The sequence below is a fragment of the Pleurodeles waltl genome, chromosome 6 (genome assembly GCF_031143425.1).
Source record: "Pleurodeles waltl isolate 20211129_DDA chromosome 6, aPleWal1.hap1.20221129, whole genome shotgun sequence".
NCBI lineage: Eukaryota > Metazoa > Chordata > Amphibia > Caudata > Salamandridae > Pleurodeles > Pleurodeles waltl.
The window spans coordinates 33,425,160-33,447,809 of NC_090445.1; the positions used below are offsets into that span (position 1 = coordinate 33,425,160).

Below are 22,650 nucleotides of genomic sequence, written 5' to 3' on the forward strand. Positions count from 1 at the left end.
ATTGATCTACTCAAGGTACTCACCTTGGAGCGAAAGCCTGCCTGAGAAGGGGAAAGGATTGAGGCCTCATCAATCCAGTCTAATGGTCTAACCAAAACTTGGTGACAGAACACCTTCTGAAGGTTGTCAATAAGACTGATGGGCCGACAGTTATTTTGTACTGCTCTGTCACGCTTTTTGCAAAGTGGGATGATCTTGGCACTGCGCCAAGAGTCAGGGATTTTCCCTTCTGCCAATATCCCATTTGACACTGTGTTAATGTAAGGGCCCCACATGGTGGGTTCAGAACGAAACAAATTGTCTGGGACTTTGTCAGGGCCCGGTGCCTTCCTGGGCTGCATAGTCTGTATAGCTTTAAGTGTTTCTTCAAGAATGCAGCAAATCGGATAATCAATCATAACATTCCCCAAGTCCTGCACTTTTACCTTTGATGCGCGATACCTTTATTAATTTGGGCACAGATGTCAGTAAAGTGGTCCACCCACCGTTGCAGTTGTATTGCTAGTTCTAAGGGACTGTGAGATCTAGGATTTCTATGTGAGAGTATATGCCAAATGTCTGAGAATTATTATTTTTTGCTGCTTCAACCAAGGTTAACCAATTTGAGTCTATCCAGCTCTGTTTGGTAATTGTAACAATCATTTATAATTTTCATGAGCAGCACAAATTCCCTCTAGGGTTCCCTTTTTAACAGCTTCAATTAATTGCCCTTTAGACTTATGGCAGTATTTAGAGAACCAGGCTGGTGACTGCTGCATGGGGCCCTTTTTATGTCTGAGCTCCTTGGTCCAAAAATAGTGCAAGGCTTCAAATAAGTTGTCATGGTGGTCTAACAATGATGATGTATCTAAAGGGTGCTCAGTGAGGGGTTTGACGATGACATTAAAAGTATGGTAAATTTGTGTTAGGGATTCTGTATCAAATCTTAGTTTTGTATTTGTAGTTGCCATTCATAAAGCACATTAGACACGCAAGGCATCAAAGCGTTAGGAAAAAGCGAACTCAGGGAAAAAAAACCGCCTGAACCAGGAATAACCAACAAGGAGACAATCCCTGTTGACGACTATAGCGCAAAGAGCCATGTTTTAACTTGCTTGTGAAAAGGCTTGTGTGAACTCAGACACCTAAAATGAACAGGAAGGGAGATCCATAACCTTGTCTCCACTAACGTGAAAGCACTTTCACCCCCATCTTGCTTACCTGCATTGTGGCACCATCACCTTAAACCTTCCCACTGATCTGAGAGTCCTCGTGAGTGCATACCAATTCAGGGCCATCTTAAGATATTGTGACCCCTGCGCATAAAGAGCTAGATGCGTCAAAGTGCTTTAAAGAAAACCCGCATCCTAACAGGCAGCCAAAGCAGAGATCTCAAGCCATCCCTCACCAAGCAATGTTTGGGGGGGTTCCAAGACCAGGCGGCCGACCAAATTCTGGATTATTCAGAGCTTGTTTAATGAAAGTTGGTTCACATTAAGATAGAGGGCGTTGCAGTAATCTACACGTGAGGTGATAAGGGCAATGATCACTCCAGTCCTGTTAAACAATATTTTCTTTAACATTCCAATCATCCTGAAGCACAAACTCACAGTTCTATTAACCTGGGTGTCAAAAGACAGGGTGTTATCAAACATCACCAGAGGATAACCAACAAGCAAGCAAGCTGGTATGCCGACACCAGGGAATCCAAACACTACTGCAAATAACTGGAAAGGAAATAAAGAACCAGACAACACACCACAGCCAGAACAATATAGAAGGCTGTACTCAGACGCTGCCACCACTGAATTAGAGAAACAAGCAAAAAAGCTCTGGCACTAAGGATAGAAATCAGCTTTAGCAACTGCAAATAACTTTTTGCCATTGTCAAAGGATTCTGCACCCCTGCAGCATTAACCAACACCGTCACATCTTCACTAGAACTCTGCAGCAACGTCTCAGACTTCTTCCACAACAAAATTAAAGGTCTACAGCAACTTCAACCCCAGCCCAACCCAGAAGACATCAACCAACTCCCACTACCACAAGCGATGACAATCACCTTAGTGACTGGACACCACTTACCAGCGATGACACTGCTGCAATCATGAAATCCATCCACTAAGGAGCCCCCCAGACCTATTCCTACACCAGATCTACAACTTAGCAGGAGCCACAATCAACTCCACGCTCACATCCGTCATCAACACATACATCAAATGCCTCAGAGAGCTCCACTGGATCCCCATCCGCAAATGCTGCCAATTCAAGCTGCTCACCTACTCATTCAAGGCCTTCCACAAGAGTGGACTTGCGTACTTCAACCCTCGCCTTCACTTCCACCAACCCACCAGACAACTGTGATCTACATCTCTCTCTCGCACATATCCCACACATCTACAGATGTCTTGTTTTATCCTGCATCACCTCAAGACCTTGAACGACCTCCCTCATGCGCCCAGCACATCAGGCCACTTCTTCACTACTCAACTTCCACAAGAAGCTGTTCAACTAACCACACAGATCTCCTTCGGATGGTCCACACCTACTCTTGGTCGACCTACACACCTGCTCAAGCACCTGGATACCATCACAGTTGTTCATGCTGCTTCTTCGGTTCCACCTCACCCTCCCATTGTCTGTGTTGCTACTTCCCTTCCACCCCCTACTTCTTGTTGTCTGTGTTGCCACTTGCCTCCCACCCCCCATTGCCCATGTTGCCTCTTGCCTCCCACCTCCCATCGCCTGTGCTGCCTCTTCCTTATCACCCCTACCCTCCTTTTGTCTATGTTGTTCCCACACTACCAACCATAAGAAAATACAATGCTATGATGCGGCCTGTGCTGGCCGCGTCACAGCCCTTTTTTTCCTTTTTCCTTTCCCCATCTTAGTGCTTTTTTAAAAACACTTAGGGGCATATTAATCCCCCATTTGTGCCAAATTTGCTTCATTTTTTTTTACGCAAATTTGGAGCAAAACTAACTCCATATTTATATTTTGACGTTAGACTGGTCTAACGTCAAATATTGGAGTTTGCACCATTTTTTAGATGCATGAACCTACCTTGCGTCAATGAGATGCAAGGTAGGCGTTCCCATCTAAAAAATGGTTCTAACCCCATAGCGCCATATTTATCCCCCTGTGCTAAAATGACGCACGGGTGGGGGAGGGGCTAAATAATAGTGCAAAGTTTGCTTGCTTGGGTCAGACCAGGCATTAAGGGACCTGTGGACATGTTAAACACCATGGAATGGGTCCACAGGTGCCCTCCTCAAGCCCCAAGAAAACCCCCAACCACACCAGAGACACCGGAGGAATGGCGAACCCCATCCCAGGTAAGTAAGGTAAGTATAGGTAAGTAATTATTTTTTAAATTAAAGTGCCATCGGGGGCCCCACTTGATGTTTCCAGTATGTCAGATCTCATTGCTGTAATAGTGTGCAGCATAGTGCACACTCCCTAAGTAAGATCCTGCCCCTTGTCACCTTCTTCAGGCTGTGACTCACCCTTGCCTTTGCATTGCCCCTCGAAGGGAAGTCCTCCTTCTTTCACTGTTTATACGCCATGGTATGCGTGGGATATCCAGATATCTATACAGGGTTTCCGTCGGTTGAGCTGTGTACCTTCTGCCCTCAAATCTTGGGTGACCAGGCATTCCAGGCTGCCCCCAACACTTCTTAAAGGTCTAAGGCTGCTGTAGGTCCCCTGGTATTCACCACTAGTCTTCTTTGGCTACGCTCAGCGGCAGCAAAACCCCCTTTGATGCCGTCTTGAAATCTGCAGTCTCTGTTTAGCCGTGGAGTGCCATATTTACTCTATCTTGCATCCTCAGCAATGCCAATACTATTGATGTTGAGATAAACAACAGTGAGGGTGACAACTGGATCGGAAATAATATCTCTGGTTGAATTAAACAACTTCTGTTTGTAGTTCCATCATCAGGGCAATTTGCAATAATACAGTTGTCTCGACAAGAATATGTGTGGCTTTACAAAGTACACTTTACGGCATATTATCAAGTGGATCACATCGAAGAGCCCGAAAAGGTAGAAGGTGATGGCCCTGGAAGTATATACTTATTCTATCAGCTGTGGTCAAGGCAAGGGTTAAAAGTTGAGCCTTCCCCAAGTATAATATTCTCCAGGTTTTAGCTAAGCTAGTCTTGGGCATTAGATAGAGTATATAAAATTATATGAATATGCAACTTATCAGGCATTGACATTCACTGAGTGAAACACTTACTTTGGGAACTAAAGATGATGTATTAAATATACTGTAATATGGATGTTTTCAGAGTGGAGAAGAGATAGTGTGAGTCTCTGATATATGTGAATTAATGAATAACAAAAAATTAAAAACCACAATGTAGGGGGAACGTCCTGAGGAAAACCAATTGTAATGTAAGATGATTTTAAGGAACTACAAATAAATTGTAAATTACAGGAAACATTATAAAGGAAAGAAAATATTCAGGTAAAATCCAATTTGCATTAAACTTTGGTGAAGTTTAGAGGTAGTGATGTTTAGGGGTGATGGATAGGTGGAGTTCAGGCATAGAAAGGGGTTTTCAGGGGTCAGGGATAGATGACGTTTAGGATTGGTGAGGTTTTTTTTAGAGAGCAGGAATTTGTGGAGCTCAGGGTAAGGAGGAGGGTTTAGGGTTCATGGATGAGTAGAGTTTAAGGGTGCTGAGGTTTTGTAGGATTCAGGGATGGGTTGAGTGTTCGGGTGTTGAGGAGTTTTAGGGTTCATGGATGGGCAAAGTTCAACACTCATAAGGATTTTTAGGGTTCACTGATGGGTAGAGTTTAGGGGTGGTGAAGGGTTCTAATGGTTCAGGAATGGGTGGAGTTTTGGGTTAGTGATGGGCTTTAGGGTCAGGGATCGGTGGAGTGTATGGGCAGAGCACGGTTTTTAGGAGGCAGGGATGGCTGGTGTGTGGGGGTGTTGTGGGGGCCACGGATGGATGGTGCTTAGGGGAGGTGAAGGGTCAACCAAATAAAAACATCCAAAATAATTGTTTGACGATGTAAAAGATAAAATCCAAAATAATGTCCCTCAATTAAAGCACTGAAACAAACACCTCTAACAAAAATGTTCCTGGAAGTAAAACTTGCAATCATTGCATTAGCCAATTTTGAAAAACATTCTATGAATTGGTTTCTATGAAATCGTAAAAGTCTTTCATTGTGCAAATTTCCAGTAAAGAGTTTAGATGAAATGTATTATCAGTAATGGTGTTCTATAAATTTGTTTTTCTATTAAATCACATACAACCATGGGCCTTTGATTAATTAACTTTTTCACCTACAGTCAATGAAATCCAGAGTAGTGAGGGAGTGGAATGATTTGTAAAATACTGCTTGGGGCAATTAACTTAGATCCTAGCAGATGGAGCAACCCTATGCAGGGAGAATGCAAGGCAAAATGTAGGACAGTACTTGATTTGATTATCCACTTTTCTCCGCTTCCCTCTTTTCTTCTGTTCCATTCTCTAGTATTTTGAATACAGCTCCGAGCGGGAAGTGCAGCACAGTATAGGAAAACAACTCTGCCTCACCGCCACCTTGACTAATATCACGTTGGAGAAGTGTGTATCTACCCAGATGGTCACCGTCGGGTCAGACTACCAGAAATTTGCCTTCATACAGGTATGTCTTATAGAGCAGGGATGGGGACACATGAGGCTAAAATCACCTACACACATAAGGCCAGCATACCTCTTGAGGAGCCAGACAATAAACACTGAAAATAAATTGTTACATTACGACTCTATATATAATGATTATTGTTAATGATATTACTGTTATGCACAATAATAATATTGTTATACACAGAATGTCACCTGGCAAATATATTTTGTCCTAAACATTGTTGGTAATACAAACTGCAGGAAAGCACCCTTTTTGACATGGTTAGTCCCCCCGTTTTGTCTGGTTTCTGATGTGGCTTTGACTGTTAGGTCACTGGGTCCCTGCTAAACAGGTCCCCAGTGCCAGATCTGTTCCCCCAAAACTGCACAGTTGTTTTGCACAATTGGCAAACTCCTTAGCTACCAATGTTAGTCCCTAGTAAATGGTACCCCTGGTACATAGGGCCTGGGGTACTAAGGAATGTCTCTGAGGGCTGCAGCACCACTTGCGCCACCCTCAGGGACCCCTCACCAAACCCACACAGTGCTGCCATTGCAGACTGGGTGTGTTGGTGCAGCCCAAATTCAAAACACGACCTGTCGTGCACCCCTGTGTGCCAGGTCCCCTATCATTGTGTGTGCCAGGTCTAAGTTGCCCCTAAGGCAGTGTGCATCCAGACACATGTGAGGGCATATATGCATGAGCAGATATGCCCCTGCTATGTCTGTGTCGATTCTGAGACATAGTAAGTGCACTGGGATGCCATTATAAATGCATGTACTGGACACTGGTCATTACGAACATGTGGCTTCTTTGTATAAAACATCTCAGAATAGTAAACCCTCACTGACCCCAGAGATGAATTTATTAAAAAATGCACACAAAGACCACCTTAGAGGTGCCCCCCTGAAAACCTACCAGCTACTAGTGTGCTTACTGACTGGTCCTGACCAGTTCAGCCACCACAGAAGTGCTTCTGGCTTCTCAAGGTGAAAGCCCCACTCTCGAGGGCCTAAGACATAGGCCTGCTCTGGGCAGAGGTGTGACTTCTTCTCCCAGGCAGGATGGCCATTCTATAGGGGGGTAACTTCAAAGGCCTTGCCACCTTTGCAATGTGACCCAGGTCTCTCCAGTTAGCAGAGATGACCAATTCCCCCTAAACTGTCCCCACTTTTGGCAGCAGCACAGGGGGAACAATTAGTTAAATTAGGAGGAGTCATCACTTCAATGCCAATCCCACCCCTAAGGTGGGCAAACTGAAGTGGACACTACTTCTCAAATTCCCATAAGAAGGGTGTAGTCACCCTCAAGGTGGTCTACCCATTGGCTACCACCTGGCACTCCCTGTACCACCATCCAAATTGAGTATTCAGATGGATACAACTACCTGTGGATTCCTCACCTTATGAATTCTCCCAATGCGCCAGCATTCGACTGAAACTTTCTTCCCAGCTCTTCACGTCGATGAGGACGTCACAATTGTACTGCTCCGCACGCGACTCTGTCTGACGTCATCGTGGCAATAAGAAGTCCTCGTCGGCGTCCTGACGTCAGTTCCCTTTTTTCCGTGCCTTCAACGCTAACGGTTTTCTCCTAGCTCATGAGAAGCTACTGTTTCGAAGGTGTCTTATTGTACCTGTTACAATGTCTTTTTCCTAAGAAGTCAGGATTTAAACCTTGGGGAGTGCAGGGGTCGTATGTCTGTCATGGACCCTCATGATGACTGTTCATAGTGTCTTAGTTCGGACCACGACGTAGAAGAGTGTGTGTCCTGCCAAAGTATGAATCCAAAGGCGCTGAAAGAAAGAGAAGCTAAGCTCTTTTTAACTAAAGCGAAGAAAGGACACAGAAGTCACCGACAATCCAAGACAAGGGACTCGTCATCCCATAAGTCGTCGAGGTCACACAAGAAGCGGCACCAGCATGACTCTCGATGTTGTTCTTCTAGAGATCGGTCTCGATCTCGGTCTCCATCTAGACTGTGTCATACGGCGTAGTAGGTTAGTCCTACTGTAACTCCCCAGCCTCAAAGTCCTCAGGCTTCTCCGCACCATCACTCATCGAGGTGGTCGAGTCCCCGCCGAGTCCTCCAACTCACTTTTTGCCTGAGGTTCAGGAGTCGGTGGCACAGGTTCCGGATCCGACCCAAGCGCCGCATGAAGAACAAAGGTTTCCTGCCTTCCCGACTCCGGGAGCGGATCCAGTGGCTTTTCTGAATGCCATATTCAGTATCTTTAATAAGGCTATGGCCCCTGCTGGTGCACTGGCTGGTCCCACAGGTCCTTTGGCGTTCTCCTTGGGCGACTCGGGCTCCATAATAGTCAGCTCCGTTTGTGTCTTTCTATCAGGCTGAGGGTGCCGGTTCGGCGCCGATGACATCGCTTCATAGGCCGGCGCTGCTGATGATGTCGCCTCCTATGCTGACGGCGCTGATGGAGTCAACTTCGGTGCTGGATGGGTCCCAGTCGGGACAGAGTGCATCTCCTTCTCCCTTGCCGCACCCATCTGTTTTGAAGCCAGCGTCATCGACGTCGGCTAACTCTCTGTTGACGCCGAGGTTGGAGGCCAGGTTGAGGTCGAGGAGAGCGTTGATGCTCTTGGAAGAGCAAGAGTACCAGAGACAACTATTGGAGGAAGGAGAGATTGCTGAGCCCTTGGGAGAGTTTCAGGGCCTGGACTCAGGTAGTGGGCTAGACACCTCCCCTGAGTGGGATATTTAATCCCCGGGGGAATTTACGGAAGAGGCCGCTTCCTATCATTCTGTCATAAAGAAGGCTGCAGATTTTTTGGAGCTTCCATTGCCAGCTGCTGAATTTAAAACAAACAGTTTGACTGGAGTTTTACATCCTTTCTCTACTTCAGCGGAGCCCCTGCTCCATTTCAATGATGCTCTTATGGAGCCTATTTTAGAGGTTTGGAGAAAGCCTGTGACATCGCCAGCTGTGTGCAGAACTGTGGCAAGGAGGTACAGGGTTGCTCCTGGGGATCCAGGATTTTTGTCCCAGTATCCAACTCCTGAGAGCTTGGTGGTCCAGGCTTCTTGTTCGGCTCATTCTGCACCTGGTTCCTTTCCTGTTACTCCATCGGACAAGGAGTCCAAGAGGATGGAGCAAGCGGCTAAAAAGACTTTCTCATCTTGCAATATGGCCCTAAAATCGGTCAATGCTACCTGTGTGATGGGTGGATGTGTGCATGCGCTGATGGGCACGGCTAGAACTGTAGTGCCTAGCTTGCAGCAGGATATGCAGGGGTACCCAAGCTGCGGCCAAACAGCTCATCCAGCCTGGTCTGGATACTGCAGACTCAGTAGCCAGGGCACCCCTAAGCCCTAGAACTCTGATTTCGACAACTTAAGAAGACCCGGACAAAGAAGAGTGGCACCCGCAGACGAGGACAAGAAGAAGCAGCTGGCCTGGAAGTGGCCCCTCCAGCCTGCCTACCGACCTCAAAGGATCCTGCGCAAGCAGGCAACTCATCCAGCCTTCAATAAAGACTCAAGTCTCACGTGGGCAGCGGACTTGTACTGCAACAAGAAACTCCAAAGAAAAGACTCTGCAACTGATGGAAACCCAACACCAGAAGGGACCACTGCACCTGACATTCACGACCCGCGATGAAGCCAACAGACGGTGCAAATGCAGGTCCCCAGCTGCCCAGAGACCGAGTCCAGTGTGGTATCACCCATCTTGGACTGTCCCGAGACACCTGCAGCCTCTACACACAGGCCTCCTCTCCCACAAGCTTGCAACCGCTGCACCCTTCACCCCTGACCCCAGTGGAGGTGGGTCTTCAGTGCCAAGGACGTCCCCCGGCTCCTAAGAGCTGAGATTCACCCTGGGTCCACCTCTGTCGGACTCCCTGACAACGCCTGCATCCCCAACACACAGGACCCCCATGGCCCCGAGTGCTCCTGGATGTGAAAACCCAACTCCTAAAGACACCACTGCATCTGTAGTTCCTGGGCAAAGGAGAAGAGGACCAAAGGTGCACCTACTTCCCGAGTACCCCATGTCAACTACCTACCTGCTTTTTGTCCTTGACTGGCTTCCTAGACAGAGCCTGTATCCTGTCTTCATGAGGACCAACCTCCAATAGTAAACCATTGGGTACCCAACACCTTACTGCACCTCTGCACCTGGCCGCCCCAGTGTGACTTGGTGTGCTTCTGATCAGTAGCCAGTACTTACCTTAACTCCCTGAGATTGGCTTTGTAAGTCTTTGTTAACCCTGCAATTGCTGAACATTGTTTTCCTCTTTAGGATAACATTGAGAGAACTCTGAAAATTGCATTGTATCTATTTCTGAAACTGCAAAATATTCATGCTTAAAAGTATACTTACATGATTACAAAGTTCTTGGGTTTGAAGCATATATAGAAATATCAATTTTTCTAAATTGGTCTTGGATTTATTCTTTGTGTGTATGTCTCATTTATTGCCTCTGAGTACAACAAATGCTTAGCACTACCCTCTGATAATCCTCACTGCTCGCCCACACTACCACAAAATAGAGCATTAGTCCTATCTACTTTTGCCTCTGCAATACCAATTGGGGATCCACTGGACTCTCTGTGCAGTGTACTTCATTTTAGTTCACTATGTAGAGAGCCAGCTTCCTACAACAACTAGAACCAATGCGATGATATTTTTGTAAGCCATCTACGGGACAAGATATTTCTGTTAGAAGATGTTGATGTGAACAATAGATTTTCAACCATATGCTCATCAGTTAAAGACTACCTCCTTCAGCTGGACCTCAGCCTCATTCCATTCAAAGAGTGCTACCACCTAGAATGTAAGATATATATTTTAATAAAGACCAAATATAGTACAAATGTGAACATTTTTAGTTGTACAATCTTTGCCTTTTCATAATCCTTGGCCTCTCCGTCCTCTGTTTTTCCATTTTTTTGTGGTTTTTTTTAAACAATATTAAGATGGAGGGACCCTTCAGTGAGATTCACTGTCCCACTGAATTCCCTGCTAGCAGGAGGAACCATAGACATTTCCTGAAAGGCTGTTCTAAAAGCACAGCCCCTAGATACAATTGGTAAACTCCCTTCTAGTCCCTTCCGCCCATACTCAAAGGGTTCTTCAAGGGTTAAAGCTCTTCAACCTGTACAGGGAGTCCCTCGACTCACTTCTGGTACACTAAAGATTTATTTTTTTTGGGGGGGGGCTCCTCCGGCCAAACGACAATCCGGCATGATCCAGTCAAGTATGATGCACTAATAGAGTGGAAAGGCAGCCCAACATATATTTCCTTTAGTCAGCCACAACTACCAACCCCAAAACTGCCCGATTTAGCTTCAGAAGGGACCGAACAATGGTCGGCTGCCTGCTCTCTTGCAGTGACGCATCAGAGCAGTGACATACTGACATAGCCAAGGAAAATGTTCTGGCTGGCCAGGACCAAACAGTGGAGGAGGCTACCTGTGGCGAATGCCACTGGCTGTGGGCGGCACCCGGCAACCTGAGTGAGGAGGCAGCAGTGGGATGGGAGTCAGAGGGAGGACGGGGGTGGGCCTAGTCACAATGCAGCCGGCTGGACTGGGCCCACGCCCGACTTAGCTTTGCAGCCTGAGGTGCCTGTGGTCTCTGCCTCGACTGGGACTGGTGCACTCCCAATAAATAGATCGCTGGCTCTGGCACTTACGAGGCAGCACAGCAGACAGTGGTTTGAAGGCTGAGGGTATATGCCAGGACACCTGAGAGTGAGAGGACACAGCACGCTGCCTCCTGAGAGCGTCTTCCCCCTACCCAATGCCCAGTGGCCTGGAAGATGCAGTTTTGAGAACCAAGGGTGAAAATTGAGCTGCATACTGGGGGGGGGCTCATGTTCGGGTACCACGTGCAAGATTTGTAACAGCTGAGGTTGGCGCGGATGGCTCCTGGTGCTAGAGTGGCTTGCAGCACTTAGAAGCTCCCAGGTGCTGCAGGTGAGTTTGAAGAGCACCTGTGCAGCACCTGATAAATAATTCTGAAGAAGACCCAGGAGCGCTCAGCGCCCCTCCTGACGAGAGCATCCCAGTATCATGAACAACTGAGGACCTACTGGTGGGCGCCATAGCTCCCTGCATTGCGCCGCAGACTGGTGAGCTCTGCGGTGTGGCCCTTGTGCAGCAAATTGGGGCTCCAGCCAATGGCGATGCTGGTGTCGCGATTGCACCCCCGCTCTAGTGACTGTTTCCTTTCTCCCACCGTGATCCTTGATGACTGATGTGATTTCTACCTACCTGTGAGGAGTAAAAAGGGGACCCTAAGAGGGGGCTGTGAGAAAGTAGCCTCTTTCTAGCCTTGTTACCCCCACTTTTGGCCTGTTTGTGAGTGTATGTCAGGGTGTTTGTCACTGTTTTCACTGTCTCACTGGGATCCTGATAGCCAGGCCCCAGTGCTCATAGTGAAAACACTATGTTTTCAGTATGGTTGTTATGTGTCACTGGGATCCTGCTGGTCAGGACCCCAGTGCTCATAGGTTTGTGGCCTATATGTATGTGTCACTGGGACCCTGTCACACAGGGCCCCAGTGCTCATAGGTGTGCATGTACATGTTCCCTGTGTGGTGCCTAACTGTCTCACTGAGGCTCTGCTAACCAGAACCTCAGTGGTTATGCTCTCTCATTACTTTCAAATTGTCACTAACAGGCTAGTGACCATTTTTACCAATTTACATTGGCTTACTGGAACACCCTTATAATTCCCTAGTATATGGTACTGAGGTACCCAGGGTATTGGGGTTCCAGGAGATCCCTATGGGCTGCAGCATTTCTTTTGCCACCCATAGGGAGCTCTGACAATTCTTACACAGGCCTGCCACTGCAGCCTGAGTGAAATAACGTCCACGTTATTTCACAGCCATTTTACACTGCACTTAAGTAACTTATAAGTCACCTATATGTCTAACCTTTACCTGGTAAAGGTTAGGTGCAAAGTTACTTAGTGTGAGGGCACCCTGGCACTAGCCAAGGTGCCCCCACATTGTTCAGAGCCAATTCACTGAACTTTGTGAGTGCGGGGACACCATTACACGCGTGCACTACATATAGGTCACTACCTATATGTAGCTTCACCATGGTAACTCCGAATATGGCCATGTAACATGTCTATGATCATGGAATTGCCCCCTCTATGCCATCCTGGCATTGTTGGTACAATTCCATGATCCCAGTGGTCTGTAGCACAGACCCTGGTACTGCCAGACTGCCCTTCCTGGGGTTTCACTGCAGCTGCTGCTGCTGCCAACCCCTCAGACAGGCAGCTGCCCTCCTGGGGTCCAGCCAGGCCTGGCCCAGGATGGCAGAACAAAGAACTTCCTCTGAGAGAGGGTGTAACACCCTCTCCCTTTGGAAAATGGTGTGAAGGCAGGGGAGGAGTAGCCTCCCCCAGCCTCTCGAAATGCTTTGTTGGGCACAGATGTGCCCAATTCTGCATAAGCCAGTCTACACCGGTTCAGGGACCCCTTAGCCCCTGCTCTGGCGCGAAACTGGACAAAGGAAAGGGGAGTGACCACTCCCCTGACCTGCACCTCCCCTGGGAGGTGTCCAGAGCTCCTCCAGTGTGCTCCAGACCTCTGCCATCTTGGAAACAGAGGTGCTGCTGGCACACTGGACTGCTCTGAGTGGCCAGTGCCACCAGGTGACGTCAGAGACTCCTGCTGATAGGCTCCTTCAGGTGTTAGTAGCCTTTCCTCTCTCCTAGGTAGCCAAACCCTCTTTTCTGGCTATTTAGGGTCTCTGTCTCTGGGGAAACTTTAGATAACGAATGCATGAGCTCAGCCGAGTTCCTCTGCATCTCTCTCTTCACCTTCTGATAAGGAAACGACCGCTGACCGCGCTGGAAGCCTGCAAACCTGCAACATAGTAGCAAAGACGACTACTGCAACTCTGTAACGCTGATCCTGCCGCCTTCTCGACTGTTTTCCTGCTTGTGCATGCTGTGGGGGTAGTCTGCCTCCTCTCTGCACCAGAAGCTCCGAAGAAATCTCCAGTGGGTCGACGGAATCTTCCCCCTGCAACCGAAGGCACCAAAAAGCTGCATTACCGGTCCCTTGGGTCTCCTCTCAGCACGACGAGCGAGGTCCCTCGAATCCAGCGACTCTGTCCAAGTGACCCCTACAGTCCAGTGACTCTTCAGTCCAAGTTTGGTGGAGGTAAGTCCTTGCCTCACCTCGCTGGGCTGCATTGCTGGGAACCGCGACTTTGCAGCTACTCCGGCCCCTGTGCACTTCCGGCGGAAATCCTTTGTGCACAGCCAAGCCTGGGTCCACGGCACTCTAACCTGCATTGCACGACTTTCTAAGTTGGTCTCCGGCGACGTGGGACTCCTTTGTGCAACTTCGGCGAGCACCGTTTCACGCATCCTCGTAGTGCCTGTTTCTGGCACTTCTCCGGGTGCTACCTGCTTCAGTGAGGGCTCTGTGTCTTGCTCGACGTCCCCTCTCTCTTCAGGTACAATTTGCGACCTCCTGGTCCCTCCTGGGCCCCAGCAGCGTCCAAAAACGCCAAACGCACGATTTGCGTGTAGCAAGGCTTGTTGGCGTCCTTTTGGCGGGAAAACACTTCTGCACGACTCTCCAAGGCAAGAGGAATCCATCCACCAAAGGGGAAGTCTCTAGCCCTTTTCGTTCCTGCAGAAACCTCAGCTTCTTCTGTCCAGTCGAAGCTTCTTTGCACCCGCAGCTGGCATTTCCTGGGCATCTGCCCATCTCCGACTTGCTTGTGACTTTTGGACTTGGTCCCCTTGTTCCACAGGTACCCTAGATTGGAAATCCACAGTTGTTGCATTGCTGGTTTGTGTCTTTCCTGCATTATTCCTCTAACACAACTCTTTTGTCCTTAGGGGAACTTTAGTGCACTTTGCACTCACTTTTCAGGGTCTTGGGGAGGGTTATTTTTCTAACTCTCACTATTTTCTAATAGTCCCAGCGACCCTCTACAAGGTCACATAGGTTTGGGGTCCATTCGTGGTTCGCATTCCACTTTTGGAGTATATGGTTTGTGTTGCCCCTATCCCTATGTTTCCCCATTGCATCCTATTGTAACTATACATTGTTTGCACTGTTTTCTAAGACTATACTGCATATTTTTGCTATTGTGTATATATATATCTTGTGTATATTTCCTATCCTCTCACTGAGGGTACACTCTAAGATACTTTGGCATATTGTCATAAAAATAAAGTACCTTTATTTTTAGTATAACTGTGTATTGTGTTTTCTTATGATATTGTGCATATGACACTAAGTGGTACTGTAGTAGCTTCACACGTCTCCTAGTTCAGCCTAAGCTGCTCTGCTAAGCTACCATTATCTATCAGCCTAAGCTGCTAGACACCCTATACACTAATAAGGGATAACTGGGCCTGGTACAAGGTGCAAGTACCCCTTGGTACTCACTACAAGCCAGTCCAGCCTCCTACAGGGGCCTTGTAGTGGTCCCAGCGGTGTGGGTGTGGAAGGAAAGTGTGGGTGCACTGGTGGCAGCGGTGAAGCGCAAACATGTGGAATGGAAAGACCACATGTCGGAAAGGCTCAACAAACATGCTGAACGTCTTGACATGGTACAGCGACGAGTATTGGGAGCAGAGGATGAGCAGGTCAAACTGTCAGCATCTCAGAAAAAAGTGAATAAGCTTCTTATTGTACTGCAATCCAAAACTGCAGACCTCAAAGCCCACACACACAGAAACAACAGAATTGTGGAGATAGTGAAGTCCACTCATGTCAAAAATATGAAGCGTTATGTTGAACAATTGCTGACAGATGTGCTGGGCCGATGGAGTGTAGAAGGGTTCCGGGAGGGAACCATGGCACTGTGGTGGTTGTGGGACAGCGTAGTGTGGGTAGGGCGGCTATTATGTTCTACTGCGGTTACAATCCAGGTTGGCATATGTTTTGAATATTGCACTTGATATGAACCTGACAGTCCAGAATGATGAGTATGTTGATAGATGACTGAGAACAGGCAAGTGCCCACGGCATGTTCTTCCAGACCTCGGCTACTGCAAGAGGTCATATGGACTATCTGTGGACTTAATGACAGCAGGAATATAAGCAAGGTGGTGGCCTACTTGCAGAGACATAAGTTTGATATCGCACTACTGCAGAAGATGCACAGCGGAGTTTTAACACAATGCAGGATGCAGGACTAGTGCTGCACAGCAGGCTTCACAACACATGCCAGAGGCGTACTTATCTGGGTGCGGAGGGGGCCTGGGATCCGCCTGCAGGAGGTCTGTGCAGATCAAAGCAGCAGGTACACGGTCCCAAAATGGTATAAGAATGATTTAGCAGTCTTCTTGATTGACATGTATAGCCCTAACCAAGATGATCCACAATTCTATCACTCACTTAATGCTAGGTTGCAGCAAAGGGGCGACTTACCAGAGATCTGGGGTGGAGATTTTAACTGCTTGCTTAGTGCAGACCAGGATAGATCATGAAGTCTTCCAAGAAGACCTTCTGCAGCAGCGTGAACCGTCACTGAGATAATGCTATGTGAGGGATTACTGGATGTCTGGCGCCACAAACACCTAACAGTCCCAGGGTACACACATTATTCTTCAGTTCATGACATTCACACTTGTACCAACTATTGGCTGCTCTCTCAACAGTTGGACCCACAGGTTTATCACTGTGAGGCCTCACCACACACATATTCAGGCCATTCCCTGGTCCTGCTGGACCTTGAACTGCAAGTGCCACACCCACCTGCCTTCTCATGGCTGTTTCCACCAAACTCGTCAATGGACGCAGTGTCCAGGAGGCGCCTTTATGGTGAATGTTGTGTTGGTGGCAACATTTGCCCTGGTGTCGGAAGCCTTTAAGGTTTATATAAGGAGTGTCACCTTATCCAAGCATGCCAGGGTACTGTGGTTGCTGCATGGGCGTCTCCAACGCTTGGGGACGGAAATTGCACACCTAGAAATGCAACTTGGGATAGGAGCTGACAGGGCTACCTTGAGTGCAGTCAGAACTAAGATGGAAGAATTTCAGGAGGTAGCCCAAAGCGAGGTGAACCACATGGGGAGGTATACAGTGGTGCACGTGTACGGTGAGGGAGAACGGCAGGGGGCCACTCTGGTGGCGCTAAAGCACCCCGAATGGGAGAACGATATGATATTGGAGATCCAGAACGAGGGTGGTTCGGTTCTGAGCGAGACAGGACAGGTGGCGGGCGTTTCTGCTCTAACCTTACCGTATGATATGGGGAGACTGAATTCTCACGACCTAGAGGCATACTATAGGGCCATGCAATCGCAGTTTGCCCATTACTGGGTAAATGACCCATGTGACCTACCACAGGTGCAGTTGGAGCTTGATGCGGCAGCCCCGAGTATACCACCCCAACTCCTGTTTAGGTGCCTGACTTGGTGTTATGGAGTACTTGACTCGCTGAACACGACCCTCTATGTTTGACACCAACTCCTCGAGATATTGGCGGGATCCCTGCTGTACTCACCTCTGATACCTCTGGACTAGTGTACGTGGTACCCGCCAGGCCAGGAACATGTCGGTATAAGGGCACTGAAGGACCTGGGTGTGAACACAATGAGGCATCTTTTTTGCGACTGCAAAATGTGTGAATGGGCAACAATGCACAAACGTGGTGCTCGAGTCCCCCCGTTAATGTAATTCTATTATTACAGGACATGCCACACATTGCGGGATTTATTGGGTGAGGAGATGTTGAAGCTGCCAGCCTTGCCAGCTTTGACCCCGCTATTGCAGGTATCTACGCCCCAACACATTGGGGGTCATTATGAACACGGCGGGAGTACCCGCCATGTTCATGTTGGCGGTCTGAACACAGACCGCCAACCCCCTTGAGACCCTGCCGGCCGAATAAACAACATTCCATGGGGCCGGCAGGCAGAAACAGTGTTTCTGCCAGCCGGCCCAGTGGAATGCTGGGCCAGCACATTGCCGACGGCTCCACATAGAGCCGTCGTCAATTCCGCAATGCGGCGGGTGGAGCAGCACCCGTCGCGCGAATCACTGCCCGTAAATGGGGCAGTGACCTGCGCGACAGCGCGACGATGCCAAGACAGACACAGGGTTTTTACACTTGGCATGGACCTGCCCAGGTGTACAAAGTTTCTGGCAGGCCATGTTCTGGGATTTGGGTATTACTGTGGGTGAGGCCCTGGACCCAGAGCCGCTATTGGCATTGCTCGGATATGACAGAGAGCTAGAGTGCGATTAGACAATTGACAGCCATATGGTTGTTGCTGGCGAAGCACAGAGAGGCGATGCGTTGGGCTCGGGGTCCACTACCTACCATACAGGATTGGCACAAGGACATGGCGTATTGTAATTCTCAGTCAGACACGTACAGCAAGCTCCTCCCTAGCTCTAGCGGCCCGCACGACATATGGGGACATTATCAAGCCTACCTGGCACGACTGAGCACTGAGGAGTCAATGGGGGAGGGCGGATCTGACACACCTGAAGCGTAAATGGCAATGGCCGTTCATTGGATTCTATGCACTGGGCACTGGTCCTGCTGTGCACAGTATTGCTTGTGTAAAATGGAAAACTTTGTTCCCAGCAAAGAACGGCGCATTGTGAACTGTATTCTGATTTCCTTGTAACGCTAATGTCTTTGGGTATGTTGGTGCTAAGTGGGCTTATTGTGGTTCTTGTGGTTATGCTAATGCCTATGAGGAGATCGCTGTCTTCCTGCCTATTCTTCAATGTACATTTATGGTATCACTGTGGAGACTGTAAACTATGAGGTACGGATTAAAATGTTTGCCAGTGTTCTATATTTTATGGAGAGCTGTATGTTTGTGGGTAACTGCAATAAAAGTAAATAACGTTTAAAATTTCACCTCTACATTAATGATACTCCTCTTTAACTGGAAGACATTATTGTCCTGGCGCACATCATAAAATTCGTCCTTTCTTGGATATCACCTCATCACTCAAGCTGATACTCTAAAGACTGAGGGCCTCAGTTACAAGAAGTGATGCATCGCTGGCGCAGAACAGTGATGCATCAAAAATTGCAACACCTCAGAATGACAGATCCTAATGCCGAATTTACAAAACTGCACCATGGTGTTAGGATCTGGGCTGCGTGAAAAAAGTGACACTAGCTTTTGTGCCGCATCATTAAAAAAATGACACTAGTGCTGCAAAAATGATGCTAGCCTGATTTGTGGCACATATTCTGAAGCAAGCCATCCTAGCGTCACTTTTGCACCTAAAAGTTAAAAAAAAACAGGAGAAACTGCAGAAGCAGAAATGGAGAACCCAGGAGTCCAGATACCTCAGGACAACCTCACAACCCCAGTACCGGCCAGGATGTCCAGACAGACTCCCAGCAGAAGGGGGAGACTGTGCATACTGCGGAGGTGCTAATGGACATGTGTACTGCATGGTACCTACACAAATACACATGTGCCACTGGGTCTGACTGAGCAACTCTTGTGGCACACCTGGGAAGGGATGGCAGAGAAAACCTCATTGGGGGACGACAATGTACATGTCATGTGGACTGGGAGGAGCACGTGGCACATTCCAGGAGGGAGTATACTGCAGCATTGTCTCAAAGTCCCAGATGTACAAGTTGGAGGGTGTCAAACATGGACTAGACCTGGGATATCCAGCAACACATAGCCAACACAAATCATAGGACCCATGGAAGAGCCCAGGCTGAAGTGGGTGGCCTTCTGATGTGGGATTCAAATGTAGGGACTTGACACTAAGCACACCACCAATACAATGTGGGGCGAGGTACTAACACACGCTGTCCATAACTAAACAACATATAGTACCACTGCAATATGGTCATGTATGATTGATTTGTTGTAGGTATGTGAGAATGAATGTGTGATCTGGGTAGGATCACTGTGTGCCACTTACCTGTGTGCCAGGATCCAAACGTGGGTAATTTTGGGATATCTGTACAAATATAGTGGTGTGGCCCTGAGTCACATGACGCATGAAACTCCACAGTTGAACAACTCCCATCAGGATGTATGGGGGTAATGTAAATGAGCTAAACTACCCAGTAGGACAGGGTCTATTCCCTCTGAGCAGACAACAGGTTGTGAAACTGTGCATCAATACCCATGCATAACAGGTGCACACCACATCACTGTACAATTCAGGGCCCCCTGTATGAGGAAATGACACAACATGGTGCTGCAAGCCAGCTTGCTGTGCTGCACTGTTTGGAAAGTGCAGGGCTGCATTGTATTTATCAATATGCAACACATCCCTGTACTGTCCTCAGCGATGGTCCACCAAATGCTGTCTTGCACCAACACTGGCACCCTTGCACCATGGTGTAGGGTTCCTGTGTTGCAGGGATGATTGCTCATGTGCAGGAAGGGACATTTTGCTGAACATAAACAATCATGAACGCCGTATTGTACTTTCAATGTGTGGTGGAGAAAAGAGCACACATTGAAAGAGGAAAAACATGAGGAGAAATGTCATTACTCTCCATTGCACCACTTCAGTGCCACAACTGGGGGGGGTGTAGTAATCTGATGCATTTCCAGACATCTAAATCTGGGCATATGTCAGATTTCTTTGGATTTAATGTGTGTTATGTGGGAACACTCAAAACAACAGACAAGGAACTCACGTTTTACGCAGTAAAATGCTTGAAAGGGATACATATGTATAGGGCCATGACAAGCTACATTAGGTGCCTGGTGTTGCCTTGAAAATATAGGGCCTTCACACTGTTCCTTCGAAGCATCAAAAACAATGATAATCTGGTTGCGCAGTGTGCTGGAAGGGCAAATAAGTGCTCCTTTGGAAACCTTCATTGTTAACCTGATTACTCATGTCAATGTCTAGCAGAGATCAACATTAACATATCTCCATTTCATTGCAGAGGATGAACATATACCTCCTGGCCAGCTGACTGTCCTAGACTTTTCAGATGGTGTAGATAACCAGCTGCAAACCATACATCCGGATGCCCTCCAACAAATCCTGGGTGCCATACAGACACTATCTCAGGTCGCAGGGAGGATAGACAGCATTGCAGGGTCTCCAGATGATCTGCCCATCATCCAATAGACACCCCCTGCAAGCCCACTCATAGCTCTGGACTCCCAAGACGCAGGACTTACATTCCAACAAACTGCTGTAGGAGACCAGTGGGAGCTGGCAGATCAGGTGCAGGTGGGGATTGGGACCATGGTGGGTAGCCTAGAGGCAATCCATAGGTGCCTCAGTCTAAATAAGGAGAACTTGGCTGCCATACGAGGCACCCACTCTCCACTTTGTGGCCTCCGCTTTGTGGCCTACAGCAGTCCCTACATAGACAACAGTAAATGCCATTGATGATTGTGTATGAGCAGGAAGGTATCCCTTCCTGCACATGAACACTTGCCCCAGTCAATCATATAACCTTGCACCATAGCACAAGGGTGCCTGCATTGGTGCTCATCAGCAAATTGAGCAAAGTGGGGAATGGGACCATGGTGGGTAGCCTAGAGGCAATCCATAGGTGCCTCAGTCCAAATAAGGAGAACTTGGCTGCTAAACGAGGCACCTACTCTCCACTTTGTGGCCTCCGCTTTGTGGCCTACAGCAGTCCCTGGCTGACAATACTGGTGTCATAAGGCAGAGGCACGAGAAAACGCCCAGCCAAAGTGGCACCAGCAAGGTTGCCCACGGGCTGGAGGCAATACAAAATGTATTGGAGTCCATGAAGTGAAAGCAGGAGTTCCTCTTTGCCAGCATATGTGCCTACAACTGTGACATTGCTGCTGCATTGCAGACCCTATACTTACTCCTTGCTGCTGTGCTTCCTCAGGTGTTCCCACAGATGAGAACTGCCATGAACCCAGGATCAACATCTTCAGTCCCTGATGTGTGTGTGCCTCCCTCTACTTCAACACTTACCACACCCCTGCCTCCGCATACATCAGAGGATGAAGATTTGGAAAGAACATCTTTCAACAGAAAAACTGACCGGTAGCATTTCTCTGTGGGACATGCCCTCTTTCTCCTTTGCCTTTTGCTAAAGATCATGCCAGTGTTCAAATAAACTGCCACTGTCCTCAATTTGACTTTCCTACTGTTGACCTCTCACATATGTGGACTGTCATTGTGCCCAATCTTCTCTAATGGCGATGTGGTCCTCCTCCTCACTGACGCACTCCTGTCCAAAACACGTCCCAGTACATATTCATCCCCCGGATCCTCTCTGGACATCCAATGGCTTGACATCTGTGTGGGTTGTTATCTCAAAAAATGTACATCTGTACATCACTTAAATTTGCAAATGTAAATAAAATCACTAACTACAACCTTTGTGTTGTATGTGTGTCAGAAGCTGGACCAATATGAACATGTTGGATTGTGTGATGCAAATACACTCAGTACATGCCAAAGGGATGTGTGTGGATTGGCGACAGAGACAAACCCACACAGACTGAGTTAAACATAATTGATGCATATGATATGGTTGTTGACCATCAGGCAGTTTTTGAGGCTCCCAAGCATGTAGTGTAACACGTATCATGCGGTCATTGTGACAGCCGATTTAACTCAAACCACAGGTGGTTAGTCTAAGCATGGATAGTAGCAACAAGTCAACATTAATGTGACTATCAACTGATACAAGTGTGAGTCTGTGAGGGGCAGGCATAAGTGTGTGATTAACAAATCCCAGAATTAGGATGAGTGCAATAACAACAACATTCCATCAATGCATGTACCATGACTTATCAACACAGATCAAATGCATATGAATACCAATTTTGGGATGTGAATCCATCAACATCAAGATTTTCACATACATTGCTCAACCATGTTTGCAGATAGCTGATGTGATTCCTTTGCCAACCTGAAAGGTACTTGCCCATAGGGAATTTACCCAGTCACATATGTTGCCAAATACTGCTAGCACTGCCAAAGGCATGTACCTTGCATATTCCGTGCAGACAAGCGAACTCCTAGACAGTAAATCATTATGGAGTCTCTACTGTAGCAAACAACAATATTTAATAAAATCATAGCTATGTGACTAAAACAACCCAATCTAACAAACCTAACTATCCTAACCTAA

General features: G+C 47.8%; 1 protein-coding gene across 1 annotated transcript in view; it reads left to right on the plus strand.

Annotated features, from left to right (window-relative positions):
* The window catches only part of LOC138301470 (polypeptide N-acetylgalactosaminyltransferase 6-like), a 398,585-nt gene that overhangs the window by 310,064 nt on the left and 65,871 nt on the right, over positions 1-22,650 (plus strand). The window contains exon 9 of the mRNA XM_069241981.1: positions 5,478-5,630. Within this exon, the coding sequence (XP_069098082.1) occupies positions 5,478-5,630 (153 nt within the window). The remainder of the gene's footprint in view (positions 1-5,477; positions 5,631-22,650) is intronic.